The sequence below is a fragment of the Pecten maximus genome, chromosome 2, assembly GCF_902652985.1.
Source record: "Pecten maximus chromosome 2, xPecMax1.1, whole genome shotgun sequence".
Lineage (NCBI taxonomy): Eukaryota > Metazoa > Mollusca > Bivalvia > Pectinida > Pectinidae > Pecten > Pecten maximus.
This window is the reverse complement of record NC_047016.1, coordinates 43,106,613-43,131,995: the sequence shown is the minus strand read 5'-3', so window position 1 is coordinate 43,131,995 and position 25,383 is coordinate 43,106,613. Positions and strand designations below refer to the sequence as shown.

Genomic DNA, 25,383 nt, shown 5'->3' with positions numbered 1-25,383 from the left:
TTGGCTATAGAGGTTTATAACACATATTAAGTCATAATTTAGAGATAAGTTGTAATCAAATTAACATAATATGTGGCACTAACTTTCATATAATGTTCCCTCAAATTTAAATCACATTCCCTAAATAAGTTTAATATAAACTCACTTTTTTACCATTTTCTCTAATACTGCGTCATTATTGCGCATTTTCGTCACCCGTTATACCTCTGTACAAGGTGTCAATCAAATATCCTTAAGTTTTTATGCATCAAATCATAGAGGTATCTTGTTTATAATGATTACCGGTTACATAATATTAAATCATAAAACATAGAATATTCTAATCACATTGTGTAGTGGTAAAAACTGTTCTGTCATTTCATGTGGAATGTTCAGTTTCACATCATTTTAAGAATATACTGGGAAGAAACCAATCTTCATTCATTCAATATTAATTCCACTTAAGACTATATGCTACCTTATTGTGATATATAAATATAACTTGAAGACTTCTACATTATATAAGAATAACTTAACTCTAACACATCACATCACATCTATGGTGTGTTAGGTAGCATACACCCTTAACTCAAAAACACATCTCAGATATAATGTGGTGGGTATCATATAACCTTAACTCAAACTTACACATCACACATATAAAGTGCTATGTAGCTGTAGCATACACCCTTAACTCAAACATACATCACACATATATAATGTTAGGTAGCATATAGCCTTAACTCCAACACATCACAGGTATAATGTGTTAGGTATCACATAACCTTAACTCAAACTTACATCACACATATATAATGTTAGGTAGCATATAGCCTTAACTCCAACACATCACAGGTACCCGGTATAATGTGTTAGGTATCACATAACCTTAACTCAAATTTACATCACACATATATAATGTTATATAGGTAGCATATAGCCTTAACTCCAACACATCACAGGTAAAATGTGTTAGGTATCATATAGCCTTACTCAAACACATACATCACAATTTATTATGTGTTAGGTAGCATATAGCCTTAACTCCAACACATCGCAGCAGCACATCTATTTATATGTGTTAGGTAGCATATAGCCGTAACTCAAACACATACATCACATCTATTATGTGCTAGGTAGCATATAGCCTTAACTATGTAACAAATCACAGATATAGAGAGACTTGTGATTTCATTAGATTTGATTTTCATTTCAAATTACAAGTCCAGAAATTTTAGATAACTTCCCTGAATTCAATACAATATAGTCATGAATGTTACATCATTTACATCATATACTGTCAACCAACAGGAATGTCAAACTACTGTCAACCAACAGGAATGTCAAACTACTGACAACCAACAGGAATGTCAAACTTACAGAATAAATTAAAACCAGAACAGGAGGAATTTTTTCTGATCATTAATGATTGACAAACACATTTTGTACCAATGTAGGCAATTTTACAGAATAAATTCCAAATACACAATTTGTTTTTCGTTTCTCACACGCTAAATTTATAAAATTACTGTAACATTTCCTTCAATATAGAGCATGTGCATTATCTATGTTTTAATGAAGAATTTCTGAAATCTAGCAATTATTTACGACATAATTTGTGACATTACCAGACATGCTTGTGATTTTGTAGAACAACTTACAGTTATTCCTATAACATATTGGTAATGGCAAATCAATTATGCTAACCATGACCCTGCTCTCATTAGTCTCATCCAAACTAAATTTCTCGGTCAGAAAAAAAATTAATTTACATGACATTCAAAAAAAAAAAAAAAAAGAGATCTGTAAACTTTTTGTCAGAAAATTCACATATCTGGCCATGATGGATATTTACAAATTTAAAGAATTATTAATATCAAAATAAAGAAAGAAAAAAAACAACAACAACATTATAACAAGTATTAATTGCAACATGGATGGTAACTTTTGTCCCAATGTCCCTACAATACGGACGGTAACTAATGTCCCAATGTCCCTACAATATGGATAGTAACATATGTCCCAATGTCCCTACAATATGGACGGTAACTAATGTCCCAATGTCCCTACAATACAGACGGTAACTAATGTCCCAATGTCCCTACAATACAGACGGTAACTAATGTCCCAATGTCCCTACAACATGGACGGTAACTAATGTCCCAATGTCCCTACAATACAGACGGTAACTAATGTCCCAATGTCCCTACAACATGGATGGTAACTTATGTCCCAATGTCCCTACAATATGGATAACTTATGTCCCAATGTCCCTACAACATGGATGGTAACTTATGTCCCAATGTCCCTACAACATGGATGGTAACTTATGTCCCAATATCCCTACAATATGGATGGTAACTTATGTCCCAATGTCCCTACAATATGGATAGTAACTTATGTCCCAATGTCCCTACAACATGGATGGTAACTTATGTCCCAATATCCCTACAATATGGATGGTAACTTATGTCCCAATGTCCCTACAATATGGATGGTAACTACGTCCCAATGTCCCTACAATGCAGTCGCAATGGTACTAAATGAAATCACACCAGTGTCTGTAGTGTCAAAATACACCTACATGTACATACCATACTAGAAAATTTTAATATCTCACATTATCTTAATAATTACCCCCTCAAGCCACTCCACAGCAGCAATGTTATTCTGTTAGCAAAAGGAAATTGCATTACTGTTTAAAATGTCAAAGATACCAACAAACCAAAATTTCATTTTCAAAAAAATCAGAAACCACTTTTGTTCAAGCAACAAACAAACAAAAATTGTTTGTGGCCCTGTGCAGTGTTAAAATACTCCCAAATACAGTAACAGATTTGAATGAAATACAACCATAATTAAATTTTGACCAATAATATGATTATAGCTTAATTCCATAGGGGCCATTTTGTTCAATCACCAAAGTTTACAAAAAAACACACAATTGTCTGTAATGTCAAATTGCACCTACATATCAAATCAAAACTAATATTCAAAGTGTCATAATAATACACCTTCATACCAATTTTGAATGAAATAGGACAATCAAAATACTTAAATTTCAACCAATCAGATGGCTCCATTTGGTTTCCAAACGAAACACAAAAGCTTGCTTGCACTCTGCCTTGTAGTCATAAAAACTTGTGTAAAATTTTCTTTGAATTCTGCACTATGGTTTTAGAGACATATCAGAAATTTCTTCAGTGAAAGAAACCAGATGAAGCAAGAAACGGTATGTCATGAAATTTTCTCACAGGAAATACCTAGCAACTACTTTGCACTGTGACCTTTGAACTCCACCCTCTGTGACCTTGGGTCATGTGCCAACAACATTCTGTTTATATTGCCTGAGGGCCTGAAGGAAGACTTTCTTGGTCTCCTCCATTATATTATAGTAAGTCTGGAGGTCCTCCTCCTTTGCCTTTAGCGTACTCTGCAGGGCGGTCTTTAGAGCCTCGTTTTCATCTCGCTGGATCTCCAAACTGCAGAACAAAACATTACTGGGTTATCTGATTTATCAATCATTGTACTTAAAATAAGTTTCAGTTTCATTCTGCTAATTTATCACGTGACTGGCATGTTCTGCCATTTATTTGTCATACAGTTAGAATTACAGTCAAGTATACACATTATATTGGGACGACAAACAAAATTTAATTCTGAGAAATGAGATGACATCTTACTTTGTCCTGATCTCCTCTACATTCATCGTATCAATATCCTCTTCCTCCATCATACCCATCATATCCTTTCCCAGCATGCTCGTGGATAAGGGATTGGCAGACATCAATGACTGACTACTGGCACGGCCGGATGTCTGCTTCCTTGCTCGGGGGACAGCACCTTGAAGACAAAGTAACAAGATGAGTTTAACACAAACAGTACTGATTGGCTGAAGGCACAGGGCTTCCTCTCCAATCTATAGTGTGACATGTTAATATATTATCCTGACTAGACAATTTGCTACATTGATATAATATTACCCAGCTAGATACTCGCTGATCAGCTCTTATCTTGACCTCACGATGTAGCCAATTTGCTACATCAATATAACGGTAGGCAGCCAGATAGTTACTGATCAGCTCCCATCTTAATTGGCCTCACAATGTAGCCAATTTGCTACATCGATATAATAGCAGACGGTCAGATATTTACTGATCAGCTCCCATCTCGACCCGATGATGTGGCCAATTTACTACATTACCCAGTACCCCATGATAAGCAATTTATACTCAAAAATGTACAGAATTGAAGCGTACAAGAAGGAAAACCCTTTATTTCAGAACAGTGTTCAGAATGACTTCAATTTGGATCACAGGAGAATTCATTCGAGATCATAGTTGTTACTATGTGTATGAGTTTTTAGGATAATCAGATATAATTAATGAAGTTGGTAAAGCTAGGACTTCGAACATCTATTTATAGTAACAGATTAGCAGTTACCAGTGACTTCAATTTTGACCCCTGTGAGGAGATTGAACCCCAAATTTGCCCAAAAGATGCTGGTTGTGAGTTAATTAGCGTATCAAGTTCCAGGACTATGGAAAAGTTAGTCAAGATAATCAAAAATCTATTCATAGTAACAGTGACCTCATTTTTACTCAATGTGGCTGAAACACAAAGTCGTACAGCAGATGATAGTCGTGAGTAAGTGAAAGAAGTTTCAGGGAAATTGGATCATCAATAAAGTCGGTAGAGTGAGGATGTCGACAAAATCTATCTATAGTAACAGTGACCCAATTTTTACCCCCGGTGATAGCAACACGAATTTAGTCAAAATATGATGATTGTGAGTAAGTGTAAAAAGTTTGAGGACAACTGGGTCATTAATTAAAGCTGGTAGAGTAAGGACATCCTGTCCTTGTCATCATTTGGTTACGTATGTATTAGAGGATAATAAGTACTGCAGTATATCATTTAAGCAATGAACACTGCTTTTAATGTTGTTATAGTCGATATGGCAGCAAGATGTATGGTGGGCAAATGGCATGGGAACCCGTTATACACCATACATCTTGCTGCCATATCGACTATAACAACATTAAAACCACTGTTCAATAATACTTATATTTACATTGTCTTACCATTTTTGTCAACATTGAAAAAAACTAAACCAACACAAAAAAATCCCGCCTTTTTTTTAATGTCACATGACCCACTGGGTGTTATAGCCTGAGGCACTGGGTGTTATAGGCGTATGGTGGCAACTGCCTCTTAGCATTGTGTCAATGGGGAAATACGGAGCAAATGTAAATATAGCAATATAGCGGTCTCAAAGAGGTTTACAAATTATCACATTTCATCTATGGTTATTGGACCTTTAGCAACCATGACCTTGATCAATATCATTTTCCAATAACTTACTACTTGATTTATTGATGAGATTCTGCTGTTCCACTTTATTTTTGCCGATCTGTTTCTCAAGAAGAGCATTTCTTCGTCTCTGTTGTACAAGTTCATTTTGTAGGTCTGTCAATTTCTCTGTCTGTTCATTCATTCTAAAATTGTAAAAATAACAAATATTAGTCATTAAGTTTTGTTTAAATCCTTATACAGAAAATTGCAAAAGACTATATGTTAGGCATTTTAATCAAGGGGCATAATCCCTCCAACAATTGGTCTGGGAAAAGGAAGGAAGTAGCCTCAGGATCGAGTTAGTATCATCGTTAAGGTATTAAGAGTGTTATTGGGGCGATTTTACCTATTCTGTACGACTTTGACCAGTTCTGACAAGCGATCTCTTTCCACTTCCGAGGCTTGCATCACTGTGTGGTATTCTTGGCATTGATAGGTCAAATCTGCAATTGCCTGGCGGTCGGCATGGTTACTGAGGAAAACAAACAAAATATTATTATGGGTTTTATAATTTCTGTAAAACAAAAATTCACAACAAAGTCTGAAAATTGGAAACATGTCACAAAAAGCAAGATCCTGAAGTTTTGAAAATCTTCAATTCAACGTATCTAATGTACAAATTTGCCACCTGTGAGATACAACATACTTTGTAGGTGTTCGAGCTGACTTCCGCGATGGCACCCTGGAACTGTCTAAAGTACTGTTAGATGTTGGTGGTCTATCCATAGCAGATGACAGAGGGCGGTCCTTCATACCAGATGGGGGTCTCTCACTTAATCTGTATCAAAGACATTTAACAAACTAGTTAGACAATGTCTGAAAGGAATGCCCCAGTCGCTTCTATGAAACAAGGTGTCGGGTACATGAGGGGTCAAAGGTCACCATAGATGGAAATTGTTTTACCTCTAGCAGCTGTATGCGTACTCAGGTCAATCAATCAAGCATGATTTTTTTTGTTTCTATAGTACAATTGTTTGTCAAGTATGATAGGATATCACATTTTTCAGGGGTCAGATTAGTCTGTACTGAAGTTTACACATTCCGGGCCTTATCTTGAGTGAACAGCCACTGTTACAACAGATCAGGATATAACATTTTTTATATATACAAATATAAATAGTTTCATTAAACAATGACACACACCTTGACTGTGTTGGAGTAACTGAGGATACTGTGAAGTCGAGTTCTATGTTGTTGTCGCTGGTCATCGGACGGCTGCTGGGTATAGATGAAGGAGGGCGGTTCTCCACATGATGAAACAATTGACTGACACCCTCTTCTTGAGCTTTTTGCATATGCTAGTTGCATCAAATTGATAACAACAAAATATAAGCTTATATGTGAATTTGTATCTGTCAGACAGGCAAAACAATTTTAGGAACTATGAAAAATTTAACATAAAGATCAAAAGAAAATAAAAGCAAAATCAATTGCAAGCTGATCTTAAGAACACTACTGACAATGTAGGCATAAAAATGAGATTTAATCATTTTCACATTGAATCAACAAGAAGATATTGAACTGTCCATGATAGCAAGGAAGTGAATGTTTCCTGACTTAAACTGAACAGAAGATTGAGTACTTCTCAGACTAAAACTGAACAGCAATCTGAGCATTTCTCAGACTAAAACTAAACAGCAGACAGCACATTTCTCAGACTAAAACTAAACAGTAGACAGAACACTTCTCTGACTAAAACTAAACAGTAGACAGAACACTTTTTAGACTAAAACTAAACAGTAGACAGAACACTTTTTAGACTAAAACTAAACAGTAAACAGAACATTTCTTAGACTAAAACTAAACAGTAGACAGAACACTTCTCTGACTAAAACTAAACAGTAGACAGAACATTTCTTAGACTAAAACTAAACAGTAGACAGAACACTTCTCTGACTAAAACTAAACAGTAGACAGAACACTTCTTAGACTAAAGCTAAACAGTAGACAGAACAATTTTTAGACTAAAACTAAACAGTAAACAGAACATTTCTCAGACTAAAACTAAACAGTAGACAGAACACTTCTCTGACTAAAACTAAACAGTAGACAGAACACTTCTTAGACTAAAACTAAACAGTAGACAGAACACTTCTTAGACTAAAACTAAACAGTAGACAGAACACTTCTTAGACTAAAACTAAACAGTAGACAGAACATTTCTTAGACTTAAACTAAACAGTAGACAGAAAACTTCTCTGACTAAAACTAAACAGTAAACAGAACGTTTCTCTGACTAAAACTGAACAGTAGACAGAACACTTCTTAGACTAAAACTAAACAGTAAACAGAACACTTCTTAGACTAAAACTAAACAGTAGACAGAACATTTCTTCGAATAAAACAGAAGTGAAGAATGAGAAATTCTCAGTTAAATGGTGCTACATTAGTAGACTGTCAGGCACTTACATTGAGTTTGAGCTGCCTGATCTCGTCTTCAAGTTGATGAACTTTGGACTCCTTCTCCGTGACTATGGCCTTGAGTTGATGTACAATGTTACTGTCCTGTTGGGCTTTCATAGACATGTGTTTGAGTTGGGCCTCTGCTTGTTGATTGTTTGCCGTCTGGTTGATACCTGATTCCTCCAACATCTTTTGTAGCTTTGTCTGCTGACGCTGAACAAACAAGTTGAAATATATTAATATATCATTTATTTAAGTAGAAAGGCCATAACATTATGTTACATATACTGTATGCAGTAAAGATATGAGTATTGACTGTAACAGGCAATGTTACATATGGCCCCCAAACGACCCCCGCAGTTGTAAATTAAGGGTTGATATCACAACAATGTTTGTAGTGTCATATACTTTGTCATATAATTGACCAATCAGAAGCCCCAGGCCCACTGACCGGTCAGATGACCAATAAAAAGACCACAAGTCGTATACACGGACAATCAAGTAAATTAACTTTCATTGAGTTTCGCTCTACAGTTTTTGAGAAACATAATGGAAACCTTGTTGGAGGAAAAAAAGTGGAATAAATAAAAAAAAATTATAAGAAGAAACCGAGCAAAAACAATATTCCCTCTAATTGGATATAATCATCAAGATTTCTTTTACATTTTATAGATCTTTATTGTTTTATCAATCGACTTGATAACAAACATTTCTTTATTAGTGTAATCACATAATATCTTCATCATCAAGCATAAGCCATAGTGATAAGATACAGTCTGTCAGGGAAACCAAAATGGGCATAACTTTTACAATTGATGACCAGAATCAACTAAAGATTGATGTGTAATGATATACAAATGAATTATGGCATACAGTAATGAGTGAAAGTCCACGTGATTACTACAAGACAGTACTGACATATATCACCAAGTAGGTAACATATTTAGCAATACAATACGTAGAGAGTTTCTGTACTTACCATGAGAGCCTCAATTAATTCATCATCATGTTGACCTTTCTGTATACAAGTCTGCATCTGTGCCTTGATTGACTTAATCTCGTTAGCTAAAACCTTGTTCCTGAAAAGGATATAAATGTATACTGGTAATTAACAAGGATATATATACTGGTAATTAGAAAGGGTACACACTGGTAGTTAGAAAGGGTACACACTGGTAATTAGAAAGGGTACACACTGGTAGTTAGAAAGGGTACACACTGGTAATTAGAAAGGGTACACACTGGTAGTTAGAAAGGGTACACACTGGTAATTAGAAAGGGTACACACTGGTAGTTAGAAAGGGTACACACTGGTAATTAGAAAGGGTACACACTGGTAGTTAGAAAGGGTACACACTGGTAATTAGAAAGGGTACACACTGGTAGTTAGAAAGGGTACACACTGGTAATTAGAAAGGGTACACACTGGTAATTAGAAAGGGTACACACTGGTAGTTAGAAAGGGTACACACTGGTAATTAGAAAGGGTACACACTGGTAATTAACAAGGATATATATACTGGTAATTAGAAAGGGTACACACTGGTAATTAGAAAGGGTACACACTGGTGACATCAAAGAGGGTACACACTGGTGACATCAAAGAGGGTACACACTGGTACATACCTTGTCTTAGAAGCATCTAGTTTTTTCTTTAAAGCCTCATGGTCTTCCTCTAAAGCCTTTAGCTCATTGACCTGTCTCTGTAAGGACAAATATTACACAGCTACACTTACATACAATATGAAGGTCAAATGTTACACTTACAGCTAATGATAAGGTCAAAGGTTACCTGTTACACTTGCAGCTAATGCTAAGGTCAAAGTTTATATGTTACACTTACAACTAATGCTAAGGTCAAAGGTTACAGGTTATCTTTATATCATCATGGAGAAATGCTACCTTGACAAATGTTTTAGGTAGTACTTAACAGATATCAAAAATAGTTATTTTATCTTCAAAAGAAATTCTAAATTATCTGACTAAGAATCAGTCAGCTGTTCCTTCCAACCTCTTGTGACTCCTTCCTCTCTTTCTCCAGCTTCCGTAGCTGTTCTCTGTGTCGGTCATCTGCAGTGCGTCGTCGTGATGAATTGTTTCCCATCATCTCCTTCTCCAAGTCTCCTTCAGGCTTGGTCTTACTAGCTAGTTGTGAGCGAAGGTCTTCCATCTGTCATGTAATGGAAAATAAAGACATATCAAAGATAAATAAGCAATGCCAATGGCAGTTTTATATGGCAGATGAGATATAGCAGCAAAAATAAACGACATGGTAACTAACACAACTGAAGCAAAATGTGAGGACAGTGATACCGTAAGGTCTGTATGTGGCAATATTTGGTGAACTTTTGATTTGAGGACCGTTATACTGTACGGTCTGTATGTGAGGACCGTTATACTGTACGGTCTGTATGTGAGGACCGCTATACTGTACGGTCTGTATGTGAGGACTGTTATACTGTACGGTCTGTATGTGAGGACAGTTATACTGTACGTTCTGTATGTGAGGACCGTTATACTGTACGGTCTGTATGTGAGGACCGTGTTACTGTACGGTCTGTATGTGAGGACCGTTATACTGTACGGTCTGTATGTGAGGACCGTGTTACTGTACGGTCTGTATGTGAGGACCGTTATACTGTAAGGTCTGTATGTGAGGACCGTTATACTGTACGGTCTGTATGTGAGGACCGTTATACTGTACGGTCTGTATGTGAGGACCGTTATACTGTACGGTCTGTATGTGAGGGTCATTATACTGTACTGTCTGTATGTGAGAACCGTTATACTGTACGGTCTGTATGTGAGGACCGTTATACTGTACGGTCTGTATGTGAGGACCGTTATACTGTACGGTCTGTATGTGAGGACCGTGTTACTGTACGGTCTGTATGTGAGGACCGTTATACTGTACGGTCTGTATGTGAGGACCGTGTTACTGTACGGTCTGTATGTGAGGACCGTTATACTGTAAGGTCTGTATGTGAGGACCGTTATACTGTACGGTCTGTATGTGAGGACCGTTATACTGTACGGTCTGTATGTGAGGACCGTTATACTGTATGGTCTGTATGTGAGGGTAATTATACTGTACTGTCTGTATGTGAGAACCGTTATACTGTACGGTCTGTATGTGAGGACCGTTATACTGTACGGTCTGTATGTGAGGACCGTTATACTGTACGGTCTGTATGTGAGGACCGTTATACTGTACGGTCTGTATGTGAGGACTGTTATACTGTACGGTCTGTATGTGAGGACCGTTATACTGTACGGTCTGTATGTGAGGACCGTTATACTGTACGGTCTGTATGTGAGGACCGTGATACTGTAAGGTCTGTATGTGAGGACAGTTAACCGTACGGTCTGTATGTGAGGACTGTTATACTGTAAGGTCTGTATGTGAGGACCGTTATACTGTACAGTATGTATGTGAGGACTGTTATACTGTACGGTCTGTATGTGAGGACCGTTATACTGTACGGTCTGTATGTGAGGACCGTTATACTGTACGGTCTGTATGTGAGGACCGTTATACTGTACGGTCTGTATGTGAGGCCGTTATACTGTATGTTCTGTATGTGAGGACCGTTATACTGTACGGTCTGTATGTGAGGACCGTGATACTGTATGTTCTGTATGTGAGGCCGTTATACTGTATGTTCTGTATGTGAGGACCGTTATACTGTACGGTCTGTATGTGAGGACCGTGATACTGTATGTTCTGTATGTGAGGACCGTTTTACTGTACGGTCTGTATGTGAGGACCGTGATACTGTATGTTCTGTATGTGAGGATCGTTTTACTGTACGGTCTGTATGTGAGGACCGTTATACTGTATGTTCTGTATGTGAGGACCGTTATACTGTACGGTCTGTATGTGAGGACTGTTATACTGTACGGTCTGTATGTGAGGACCGTGATACTGTACGGTCTGTATGTGAGGACCGTGTTACTGTACGGTCTGTATGTGAGGACCGTTACACTGTACGGTCTGTATGTGAGGACTGTTATACTGTACGGTCTGTATGTGAGGACCGTTATACTGTACGGTCTGTATGTGAGGACCGTTATACTGTATGTTCTGTATGTGAGGACCGTGTTACTGTACGGTCTGTATGTGAGGACCGTGATACTGTACGGTCTGTATGTGAGGACCGTTATACTGTACGGTCTGTATGTGAGGACCGTTATACTGTATGTTCTGTATGTGAGGACCGTGTTACTGTACGGTCTGTATGTGAGGACTGTTATACTGTACGGTCTGTATGTGAGGACCGTTATACTGTACGGTCTGTATGTGAGGACCGTTATACTGTATGTTCTGTATGTGAGGACCGTGTTACTGTACGGTCTGTATGTGAGGACCGTGATACTGTACGGTCTGTATGTGAGGACCGTTATACTGTATGTTCTGTATGTGAGGACCGTGTTACTGTACGGTCTGTATGTGAGGACCGTTATACTGTACGTTCTGTATGTGAAGACCGTTATACTGTACGGTCTGTATGTGAGGACTGTTATACTGTACGGTCTGTATGTGAGGACCGTGATACTGTACGGTCTGTATGTGAGGACCGTGTTACTGTACGGTCTGTATGTGAGGACCGTGATACTGTACGGTCTGTATGTGAGGACCGTTATACTGTATGTTCTGTATGTGAGGACCGTGTTACTGTACGGTCTGTATGTGAGGACCGTTATACTGTACGGTCTGTATGTGAGGACCGTTATACTGTACTGTCTGTATGTGAGGACCGTTATACTGTATGTTCTGTATGTGAGGACCGTGTTACTGTACAGTCTGTATGTGAGGACCGTTATACTGTACGGTCTGTATGTGAGGACCGTTATATTGTACGGTCTGTATGTGAGGACCGTTATACTGTATGTTCTGTATGTGAGGACCGTTATACTGTACGGTCTGTATGTGAGGACCGTTATACTGTACGGTCTGTACGTGAGGACTGTGTTACTGTATGGTCTGTATGTGAGGACCGTTATACTGTACGGTCTGTATGTGAGGACCGTTATACTGTACGGTCTGTATGTGAGGACCGTTATACTGTATGTTCTGTATGTGAGGACCGTTATACTGTATGTTCTGTATGTGAGGACCGTGTTACTGTATGTTCTGTATGTGAGGACCGTTATACTGTATGTTCTGTATGTGAGGACCGTGATACGGTATGTTCTGTATGTGAGGACCGTTATACTGTATGTTCTGTATGTGAGGACCGTTATACTGTATGTTCTGTATGTGAGGACCGTTTTACTGTATGTTCTGTATGTGAGGACCGTTATACGGTATGTTCTGTATGTGAGGACCGTTTTACTGTATGTTCTGTATGTGAGGACCGTGATACGGTATGTTCTGTATGTGAGGACCGTTATACTGTACGGTCTGTATGTGAGGACCGTGTTACTGTACGGTCTGTATGTGAGGACCGTGATACGGTATGTTCTGTATGTGAGGACCGTGTTACTGTATGGTCTGTATGTGAGGACCGTTATACTGTACAGTCTGTATGTGAGGACCGTGATACGGTATGTTCTGTATGTGAGGACCGTGATACTGTATGTTCTGTATGTGAGGACCGTTATACTGTATGTTCTGTATGTGAGGGTAATTATACTGTATGTTCTGTATGTGAGGACCGTTATACTGTATGTTCTGTATGTGAGGGTAATTATACTGTATGTTCTGTATGTGAGGACCGTGATACTGTATGTTCTGTATGTGAGGACCGTTATACTGTATGTTCTGTATGTGAGGGTAATTATACTGTATGTTCTGTATGTGAGGACCGTGATACTGTACGGTCTGTATGTGAGGACCGTTATACTGTATGTTCTGTATGTGAGGACCGTGTTACTGTATGTTCTGTATGTGAGGACCGTGTTACTGTATGTTCTGTATGTGAGGACCGTGTTACTGTATGTTCTGTATGTGAGGACCGTTATACTGTATGTTCTGTATGTGAGGACCGTTATACTGTACGGTCTGTATGTGAGGACAGTTATACTGTACAGTCTGTATGTGAGGACCGTTTTACTGTATGTTCTGTATGTGAGGACCGTGTTACTGTATGGTCTGTATGTGAGGACCGTGTTACTGTATGTTCTGTATGTGAGGACCGTTATACTGTACGGTCTGTATGTGAGGACCGTTATACTGTACGGTCTGTATGTGAGGACCGTGTTACTGTATGTTCTGTATGTGAGGACCGTGATACGGTATGTTCTGTATGTGAGGACCGTGATACTGTATGTTCTGTATGTGAGGACCGTTATACGGTATGTTCTGTATGTGAGGACTGTTATACTGTACGGTCTGTATGTGAGGACCGTTATACTGTACGGTGTGTATGTGAGGACCGTTATACTGTACAGTCTGTATGTGAGGACCGTGATACTGTATGTTCTGTATGTGAGGACCGTGTTACTGTGAGGTCTGTATGTGAGGACCGTTATACTGTACGGTCTGTATGTGAGGACCGTGATACTGTATGTTCTGTATGTGAGGACCGTGATACGGTATGTTCTGTATGTGAGGACCGTTATACTGTATGTTCTGTATGTGAGGACCGTGATACGGTATGTTCTGTATGTGAGGACCGTTATACTGTATGTTCTGTATGTGAGGACCGTGATACGGTATGTTCTGTATGTGAGGACCGTTATACTGTACGGTCTGTATGTGAGGACCGTGATACGGTATGTTCTGTATGTGAGGACCGTTATACTGTATGTTCTGTATGTGAGGACCGTGATACGGTATGTTCTGTATGTGAGGACCGTGTTACTGTATGATCTGTATGTGAGGACCGTGATACGGTATGTTCTGTATGTGAGGACCGTGATACTGTACGGTCTGTATGATCTGTATGTGAGGACCGTGATACGGTATGTTCTGTATGTGAGGACCGTGATACGGTATGTTCTGTATGTGAGGACCGTTTTACTGTACGGTCTGTATGTGAGGACCGTGATACGGTATGTTCTGTATGTGAGGACCGTGATACTGTATGATATGTATGTGAGGACCGTGATACTGTATGTTCTGTATGTGAGGACCGTGATACTGTACGGTCTGTATGATATGTATGTGAGGACCGTGTTACTGTACGGTCTGTATGATATGTATGTGAGGACCGTTTTACTGTATGTTCTGTATGTGAGGACTGTGATACGGTATGTTCTGTATGTGAGGACCGTGATACGGTATGTTCTGTATGATATGTATGTGAGGACCGTGATACAGTATGTTCTGTATGATATGTATGTGAGGACCGTGATACTGTATGTTCTGTATGTGAGGACCGTGATACGGTATGTTCTGTATGATATGTATGTGAGGACCGTGATACTGTACGGTCTGTATGTGAGGACCGTGATACGGTATGTTCTGTATGTGAGGACCGTTATACTGTACGGTCTGTATGTGAGGACCAGTAAACTGTACGGTCTGTATGTGAGGACCGTGATACGGTATGTTCTGTATATGTACCTACCTTGCCCTGTAGAGCCAGGATCTGTTGTGACCTTCCTCTCCAGGAGCTGTTGCTGTTTAGGAGACTTTGTACATTTACATTGTCACCAACCTCCTGACTCAGCACCTACACAATAATCAAAGATGTAAAAATTACAAATGTTTCATCAATCTATGCCAGGGATGTGTCAATCTTTTGATATTTTTTATTTACAATCATGAATGTATCTACTTAAAAATATCTATCTGGCAGTGGCTTACCAAACACGTAAAGATTATCTTTGATTTTTCTTGAATTTTCAAGCTTTCAATTTCATTCAAATTACACTGGGCAGAATAATATATGCCCATCCAATGCCAAGGAGAAATGCATTGTTGTATTGAAATAAATACAAAAATAGAAATGAAACATTAATTTTCTTGTCAAAATGTCACAGATATATTACAACTTCAAGTCATGGCAAGCTGTACAAAAGTAGAAAGAAATGTGGTGAAATCTGACAGAGAGAATCAACAAACAAGATCAACAAGATTAAAATACTGAAATAAACAAACAACAATAACTCTTGCAAAAACTGCTGAATCAAAATAATGCTGCTAAGGGAAACACATTTACATATAATGACTATTATAAAGCCTAGCAATAGTCAGAGAGATCATTTGAAAAATGTAGGAGTAGATCTCCAGACAAACAAATAAAAGTTTGTGCTAGATGGACAGGCAATGCCATACCATAATACTCCTGTGAAATTTTGATGAGTATATACAAAATATTCAATTATCAAATAAACATACATACTTTATGCGCTATTTTTAATTCCTGTTTTAAAGACGAGCACTGGTTGCGATATTCTGCCATTTTGGATTCCGTCTGTTTTAATTTATCTTGGATTGCTTTCACGTCAACTTGATCCTCAGACTGAAAGTAAATCAAATCATTAATATTACACTGAAACACTTAAAGCCTTTGAAATTTGATATTGAGTCCCTGCATTTTTCTTGTCAAGTCTTTAAACCTGGCTAATCCAGATCCTGGTAAGGTTTGGAATTTGGCTGATATTCCATACTAATGCTTCAAATTTGATAAATTGTCTATATCATAGCTAATTAAAATTTCATGTAACCCTGGTTTCCAAAAAATGTGAATTACATACCGGGGGTAAGTATAAATGGCAGTTCCTGTCCATTCTTAATTAACAGCTGTCAAGATACCGTACTGGCCTCATACTAAATATCAGCATCCTAGTTCACATATGTAATGTACACTTAGAACATTTCATTACTTGCAGTAAAACTGAAACCTTGCAGCACAAATACATGCAGGTGCAATTCCATAATGTGTGTTTTATGAGAAATCTGATTAACTACATGTCTTTGATTTGTTTTTAATTCATGTGAAATTTAATGAAACTTGTTTCAAAGTTTATTTTTTGCTTGCTAAGGAGTACAAAAATTTAAAAACTTGTTTCATAAAATGTCATATTTAAAATAAGAAATTATTTATATTACTAATTACATATACTGAAATTGTTTGTTTTTGATTACAAAACCTTTTCTTCTAACTGTGTTCTCAGGCTGACGGCTGATCCTATCATGGACCTTGCTTCTTGTGGAATACTGGAAATCTGAGAAATAAGAGCAAAATTAATGAAGAAAATAATATTCATTTCCATTTAATCTTCTTTAATTCTGTGTAGATTTTATTTGACTTATCTCCCCTGTTTTTATTTATGAGAATAAAATAATCTCGAGTCACTTTTCTGGTAGCCAAATTTATATTACCGGTATTTATGTACAGATTATTTCAAAAGAACATAATTATCACAGGAAACTTGAATTTGTAATCAAACTTATGGAAAAAGTAATATAACCAAAATTTACTTAACCTTAAGTATCACAGTTCCTTCAGGAATAAAGTAATCAGTTACACATAAAGTGGTCTCATGCCCATTATCTTGAGGCAACTCCTCAAAATCAATTTGGTAATTGACTATTTCGTCAATACATATATTTTCAGAATTTTTTACTGATTTTTAAGGGTTAATATTTTTACAGACAGAAAAAAGTATACATAGTATGAATGTCCTCTACTGGTCCCTGCTAGCTATTACATTGGTATGATTTATAAAGATGGTGCCATTTCGTGTTAATTTGGAAAAAAGCGAAGGAGTACAATTAGCTTGAAACGGATCTTAATGTACCTGGGTAATGATACAAAATATTGTAATGCTATTAATATGACAGATGAATTTAGAAAATGAAACTGGGATTAAAAAAAAAATGGTGACCTTGATCTTATAACCTTGAAACTCAAATTCGTTCAAGATTATCATCTTTTACAAGTGTCTGAAGTTAGATTAAAATCCTTCGAGGAATTAAGGTTCTAGAGCGCTGACAATGCTCTTCTAAAAATAGTAACAGGGAACTTGACCTAACAACCCTGAAACTGAAACTTGTCCGGAGATATTATAGTCGTTAATTAGGGTGTGAAGTTTGATGAAAATCCTTCATGGAATGAAGTTACTAGAGCACAGACATACAGCAAACTTAGTTGTTAATGCAGAACAGATTAATAAATGCCCATCCCATGCAAAACGGAAAACCATTTTCTCTCATATCTCGCCATGTTGGATAGAGTTTGCCCATGTAAGATAGCTATGTAAGATAAATCTATCTTACATAGCATTTCACGCGCGCGGATTAATCTGCGTTCAAGGGGGGACAACTCTCACAACGTCGTTTGTGTTCACATCCGACAGTACTTTTCGTCGGTGTCGGTTTTGAAACGTTGGACTTAACTATAAAAATACATACATTCTTAGATAAATATATATCATATCAGCAGTAAATCAATAGGGCTACACGGTTAAACGATTAGACTTTTCATCTAAGCGAACATATAACTCCGTTACTGTAACAAACAGTTAGACTACGCCTACAGGCCTGTTGTAACAGTTACAGTACAATACAGACTTGCCTACCCGACAGATTTGTCATTTGTCATTAAAAACATGTAAACACACACAATCACCTGGCAATGACAGGAAGTAAAATAAAAGCCATACATAAAAAAAATATATAAAAGAAAATGTCAAACGTCACAACCTATGAAATGGTTCCGTTTGCGTCAGCAGGGGGCCCTGGAATTTGTTTACTCTACAGTACTGTACTGTCAGTAACTGTTAGGCCTACTCAGTAACCTGTGTATTTGGAAGTTGGGAATTGGCTCTTAAATGAACGAACATTCGGTAAAAATGACACCCCTCGATGTTCATATAAAAATATTTATTTTAATTATAACTCAGAGTCTATATTTGTGTAGAGTAACCATGAAAACTAACTGCCATCCTAGCCTTTCAATATGATCATCGTTAGCCTATCGACTGACCTACCTTCGTCATTCCATCAAGACAACCGGTTAAACACATATAATCCTATGTCACAGAAAAGATTGAATACTCGTATAGAGTCACTGTTCGCTGGTTCACACACGAAGTTGCCAAAATCACAGTGAATTTGAAATTACCAGCCACGAAACATCGTCGCGTCATGGCGATCGAGATCGACATCACTCTCAATATCCTTGAACTATGAATGGAATTCCAATGACAGTCGTGACGTCATGCAGTGACGTAGTATTTTATAAAAAAAAAAATTGACTTGACATTTAAAAGTACAGTGTGTTCTGTGAAATGATTAAATATGTCGAGGTGCAAATCAAATTATATGTGAAGTTGGAAAACTCATTTCAGCGTTGGCTTTCAGTATTGTTGATAGAACTTCTTTTTCTCGGATGTTGACAATTTGATCACGGCCACGTAAAAGTCTATCAAGTTACGGTAATTTTTATCGGCGAATTGTTCATTCGCTCATCACTTAACCACAAAATGAATGAAATTTGTGTTCAAACATAGTTTGCTAAAATAGGGTATGATCTTTCAGAATATCACAAGTATATTTAGTAAAAACGTCAAATAAAGAAATTAAAAAATTGAAGAAAATGGATGGCTGAGGGACACTTTCGCCAGAAATTCGGTAATGATATGAGAGAAAAAGACTCTTTCATTATGTGTGTATGTAGGATAGGGATATTCCACCCTCGGGATCACTAAATGTGGTAAAACCCTCGGCAAGCCTCGGGTTTCACCACATTTTGTGACCCCTCGGGTGGAATATCCCTATCCTACATATACACATATGAAAGAGTCTTATAATAACCTGTATCCAAGAATAGAATTATATAAAAGTTTATAGAATTCTGTATATGGAATTGGATGCATGATAAATTACCTCCCCTTACATCAGTATCAGATCTACATCAATAATTCCGGAATCGACTAATCTTTAATGCTCTGCACCAACTTCCTGGTTGATATTCTATAACATACATACTGTATATACGCGATCCCTGTGAACACCATCCTCACCAGTTACCTGATTATTAAGGTCCATACACTTCCTGGCCAGCTGTTTACTTTTTGTCCTTTCTACTTCCATCTCTGAAGTAAGTTCTCGTACTTTTTTAGACAATTCCACAATTTTTGTAGCAGCCGTCTCATTGGTTACACCAGTAGCTCCTAGACACATAAATGCATTCCATTAATATCATATTGAGAGCCATTATGGGAAACAAGAAAATCATGATGACATCAATACCCTGTGACTTTATGTATATAAATTAAACTGCCTAAATACTGTATACACTCTAATCTCATAGGACTATGTGTTAAAATAATTTTCATATTGATAGGAATAACCTTTAGTGTCATTATTTTTCACGTTGTTTAGTTGTAGCTGGGTTATATGTAATTGTTCAGCAGTTGCCACTGAAACATACCAATTAAACTAGTTCCATGTGAAATTAACTTATCCATTAAACCAGTTGCCTTATTACAGTAATCCATTTCACCAATTCCCTGTAAAAGTCATCCATTGAACCAGTTGCCATAATGTATCATTAATTTATTATCCCTGTGAACTATCAGGGTACAAAGAAATATTTTAAAGCCAATTTTCTTTAGATATATTTTGTGTTTTAATGCCACAACTTGTAAGGTGAAAAAAAGATCATCTTGAATCTAGTGCAATTCTGTTGAATATTAAATTGATTCAGTAATAACTAAAAAAGTGGAATCTTGTCGCCAAACATTGCATGATCTTATCTAGGCTATGTCATGATCTCTACTTTTCTCTTTTCTCCTTTTACTTATTTTGACAAAAAGAGCAACAAACATATGAAGATCTGAGAAATAACATTAAGAAATTTGTGAGCGATGTTTAACTAATAGTGGGAACTAACAGGACCATACACATAAAGTTTGAGAAATATTATTCCAGTATTTCTCCAGAAATAGCAATAAACAATCCTCAACTGTCAAATACAAAATGGCTGCTTGTTTTCCCGAGTTGACTCAAAACTGAACAGGCAAAAAATATGGACCATGTGAAAGTAACATACACATCAAGTTTGAGAAAGAGCCGTAATGATCTTCAACTGTCAAAATCCAAGATGGCTGATTGTTGGCCATTTTGTTTTCCCGATCAAATTTAACAGGAACAACTAGGGAACAAGTGGAACCCATACATCAAGCTTGAGAAATACCCTCTTAGTACCCAGCCCTTCTCAAGAAACAGTAGTAACAAACTTAATCAAAATCCAACATGGCTGTGTGTTCGCAATTTTGTTTCGTCAAAATCCAAGATGGATACCTTTTGGCCATTTTTTTCTATTAATCAGACTCAAAATCTAATGGGCACAGCTGAAGTCTGATAGGAGCCTAATCAAGTTTGAGAAAAAATCTTTCCAACACATTTGTACTTTAAAAGAAATATGCTGTTTTAAATTTGTATATGACTTTCATAATTCCTTTTATCATATTCATCAAAGATGACTTCAAATAACAAACCTGCTTTGTCTTCCTCTCTCTTTTTTTTCATGCCTCGTAATTCAAAATCTTTTTCACTAAGGAGTTTGTAGACACGACCATTCTCGTCTTTCAATTCCTAAAAAGATAGCAGATTATGCATGCATTAAATCAGTTTATTTTGTATAATAGACAGAAATCAAGAAAAATACCCATAACTTCAATTCCATCAAACCTGGTCACCAGAAAAGTATCTGTACGTAAAACTCCATCAAAAGTATGCAATTATTAATTTAATCAGGGAGGATAACTGGTCTTGCATTTATTTCAACATGATACTCATTAAATGTCAATATTAATGTCCATGACAAAAAATGCTTTAAAAAATGTTTTATTAATCATATGGGATTACTGAGCAAGTCACATCAGGTTTAAATACAATTTATTAAGAGAATCTTCACTACCCTGGAGCATATTTCTGACAGCTTATCATTCTCATTCACAAAGACACAAAGACAACAATGTGAGAGAAATGTATATATCTAATGGTTATTTAAAAAAAGGTTTGAAGACAAACTTTAACTTAAAACAAGCATACTAAAAATAGTAACAGTGTCCTTGACCTTGATCCAAAAGCTCTGAAACTCGAACTTCTCCGAGATATTATGGTCATTTATCACTGGTGGAGTTTAATTAAAATCCCTCAAGGAATGAATCCACTAGAGTGCTGACAAACTTTGGCATTAGACAGATGGAAAAAAAAAATCCTTTAGTCCCCAGCCTCAACCCGTTTCCATGGTTGTGGAAAAATAAGACAAAACCGCTTAGCGAAACAATATACACTCGTCGAATGTCATATTCAGCGTTATATACTATCTTGTATCAATATAAGATTTTTATGAGTGATTTAAGGTGGCATGCTATAGCCCTCACCTTTAGTTTCTTTACAAAGTCAATGTTATTTTGTTTAAGAGTATGAGAAAAACCAGTAATCAGGTGTTACTAATTTAAATGTAGCCTCCAACTCATTAAACACAACTTGATATCATGATTATAAAGCATACCAAGTTTCAAAGAAATAATTTTTTTTAATTTGGTATCGCAGGGCAAAAAACTAAGACTGAAATAAACAAAGAATAACTTTTGCAAAAATAATTGAATCAAAATGGCTCTAAGGGAGCAAATATATATATATATCATGGTTTTAAAGCCTACCATGTTTCAAAGGAATCGGCTGAAATATGTAGGAGATCTCTGGACAAAAGTTCCAATACCAAAATATACAAGGGGCAATTACTTTTGCAAAGAAAGTCAAATCAAAATTCCTTTGAGGGAAATTTTCAAAGAGATTGGTCAATAAATGTAGGAGGAGATCTCCGGATATACAAAGTTCCAAACGGAGGAACAACGCCACATCATGATACTCCCGTCAATTTTTGACAGGCCTTTCAATGATGTAATATTCAGACCAGGGATTTATACAGTGTTTCTAGATGGATGTTCAGTATATACATCTTATGTATCCATCATAGTAATTGATGAGATCTAAATATCGGTACACATGTACTTACTCTTATTTGCTGGTTTAAATGTTCGACAAGCTCCTCAGATAGATAACTACTTCCTTTGGGCACAGGATCGGCAAGCTACAAATAGTTTACAGAAATTTGCCTAATAATTCATAATTTACTTTATGTATGATCTATACAATTACATAATACAGTTATATATACAATCATTTACCAGTAATTATGATATTTGAAAAAAAATGATTACAGTTTGTTTCTGAAGCATGCAAGTTATGTTAGTTAAATAGCATCTAGAAACTTTTTATATAAAGGGAACAAATATTTTTGGTTTATCAAGAAAAAAACACTAAAATTTACAGTAGTTTCTGTGTTCAGGGCTATGCAACTATGGAGTAAATCATCTAAGTTATGAATTTGGTCAACAACATGTTTATTAAAAATTATGGTTATATTTCCTTATAGGAACTGTAATTTAACCTTTAAATCTAACTGGTCTTCAACACCAAATGTTGGTGCTGCTGCAGGCTTTTGGACGGAGGATTTTTCCTTTTGATCCTGTCGCTGTTTCCTTCGCTGTAACTTTTTCTGTTGCTGTTCCTGTAATAGCTGAAACTGCTGTTTCAGTGTTTCACTTCCTGTATCCTCCATAGTTCTTCCTGATATAGTGAGCTGTTCACATGGATGTCTGTATTATGAAAACAAACTTTCATTAGTCAACTAAAAATTTCACCAACCTGGTAACAGCTAGGTTGGTCATAATCTATAAGAATGCCTGTTTTGCAACTTATGAAATGAAGACTTTAACTCTGAATTAATGCTCTTTCTTTTCAGTAATTTGTACAAGTCAAATAGCATTGGCCTGGTATTTTGATATTCAGAAGTAACTATTTAATCATTTTTACTCATTGATCCATGTGATCCTTCACTTGATCTTAATAAATTTGTATTAAGTAATGTAGAAAGATTTATAACTAATTCGAGAAGGTTTTAATTCTCTTTTATTTCTCTTTGAATCAATTAATTATATAATATTTCATTGATATGTATGTATATCATTATAATTATTCAATAAAATACTCTTCTTTCTCACTGTCAGGTAGGTGAAGCGCTTTTGCTTTACAAAGTCTTGTATAATTATGTATTTTCTATATATAATGTATATAAATAAAAATATTTCCTGAACTTTTTAGTTTTGATACTTTTTAACTATAAATTATTCCATTAAACTATGAATGACTACTTAAATTATTACAATGATGAGTGTATGAGTGTATGTGCAAGTGTTACAAATAACCCTAATTATATAGTTCTACTGTTCAATTTGTCAAGAAAATTCTATCAATATTACTTTATCAAAATGTCATTTATGTGGGAGAAGACTGATATAGGCAAAGCCTGTTGTCAAATCCCTTTGTACTATAACATCTTGTATAATAAAATTTGTTGAAATGAAATCCATGTGATCCTAAAGTAGGTCAAGGTAATTAATTTGAACAAAATTTGAAAAATTCCTTCCACTGCATGTGCTTAAGCCTGAACTCTCAGGTTAAATTTAACAAAGTAACAAGTAAGTTCATCAATATTCAGGCAAGTTTGATTATGATATAGTCATTTGTTATTGTGACTTCACGGTTGCACAGATAAGTCATTTACATTATTTATATAGTTAAGTTAATATACAACAAAACATTTACACTTTTAACACAGGAGATTAAAACTACTTTAGATGGTTGGCCTAGTGTTTGTTAACACTTGACTTATAAAAATTAGTTTACACTTGGTGACTCAGACATTGTTGAAGGTAGCGAGTTCCATATCTGCAATTCTATTTTTAAAAGCATTGCCCTTTGTTAACAAAGGTTTTAAACTTTTTGTACAGTTTTCTATGGTTCCCCTTGCTATTTCGGTTATCACAGAAGTAGACTGTTGACTACATCTACCACAGTAATTGTTCATAATTGTGTTGGCCTCTATATCATATCTCCTCGTAGTTTCCTATACTAAACAGATGGTAAACCTAGCTTACTGGCTCCCAGGGAAGGTGAGGTCTTTGAAAAACGGGATTAATTTCGTAACGCCTTTTTACATTTTCAATAGCTATATAATATATATACATATGTTTACTGTACAGTAGTCACTGTGATAATGGTTTCATCTTGTAATAAAACAATATCAGCCAGCGATATCTTGCTAGAAATAAGCTATAGGCACAAAGGGGAACATCCGTGCCACGTTATAATTAATAAATTACAGATGTAAACAACTATTCATCAGCTGTTTAACAATCATGTTGTCTACTTTGTTTAAAATTAGGTTATGTTATTCAATATCATGTTTGCAGTCACAGTAAAAATCATACACAATTCTGTGAATGAGAAATTATAATAATTTTATATTTTCTTTAAATTATAGCTTTAACTAACTCCATGATTTATTCCCACTTACCTTCACGCTTATGTTGCTGGGTGCAGATGATTTTGTTATCTGATATCAGAGGGTAATTACAGTTCTAGTACATCCTATGATCCTTGCAAACGAGACGATGCAAAACGCGGACTAAGTAAACCCTGCTGGCACACATTCCAACCTGCAGATAATCATGGAATCGTGGATTGTCATCACATCATCATGAAAAGTTTGAAAAATTATCGTATTGAAAAATGAACAACAGGAAAATAACATCAACATTTACCTTGTAAAATCTTTGTCAAACCAAAGGTTTGGGTTAGCAACATACCATCATCTTTGTCACCGAATCGCT

The 25,383-nt window shown here is 36.3% G+C and overlaps 1 protein-coding gene across 4 annotated transcripts; it reads right to left on the bottom strand.

The window, feature by feature from the left end:
• Positions 1-25,383, bottom strand: LOC117322172 (coiled-coil domain-containing protein 13-like). Of its 4 annotated transcripts, XR_004531477.1 has the most exons (20): positions 25,315-25,376; positions 25,068-25,209; positions 23,100-23,307; positions 22,665-22,739; positions 21,136-21,232; positions 19,664-19,806; positions 16,780-16,854; positions 16,029-16,148; positions 15,252-15,356; positions 9,749-9,907; positions 9,364-9,440; positions 8,717-8,816; positions 7,744-7,950; positions 6,478-6,632; positions 5,981-6,112; positions 5,681-5,806; positions 5,344-5,477; positions 3,663-3,822; positions 205-3,461; positions 1-144 (listed from the first exon to the last, which is right to left on the bottom strand). XR_004531477.1 is itself a non-coding variant. In XM_033876945.1 (19 exons), the coding sequence occupies exons 3-19, from the start codon at positions 23,268-23,270 to the stop codon at positions 3,296-3,298; spliced, it is 2,202 nt and encodes a 733-aa protein (XP_033732836.1). In that variant the 5' UTR covers positions 23,271-23,307; positions 25,068-25,209; positions 25,315-25,376; the 3' UTR covers positions 1-3,295. The 4 variants fall into 4 exon arrangements, 3 of the variants coding, with proteins under 3 accessions (XP_033732836.1, XP_033732838.1, XP_033732837.1); XM_033876945.1 differs by having other exon boundaries at positions 1-3,461; XM_033876947.1 differs by lacking the exon at positions 25,068-25,209 and having other exon boundaries at positions 1-3,461; positions 25,315-25,383.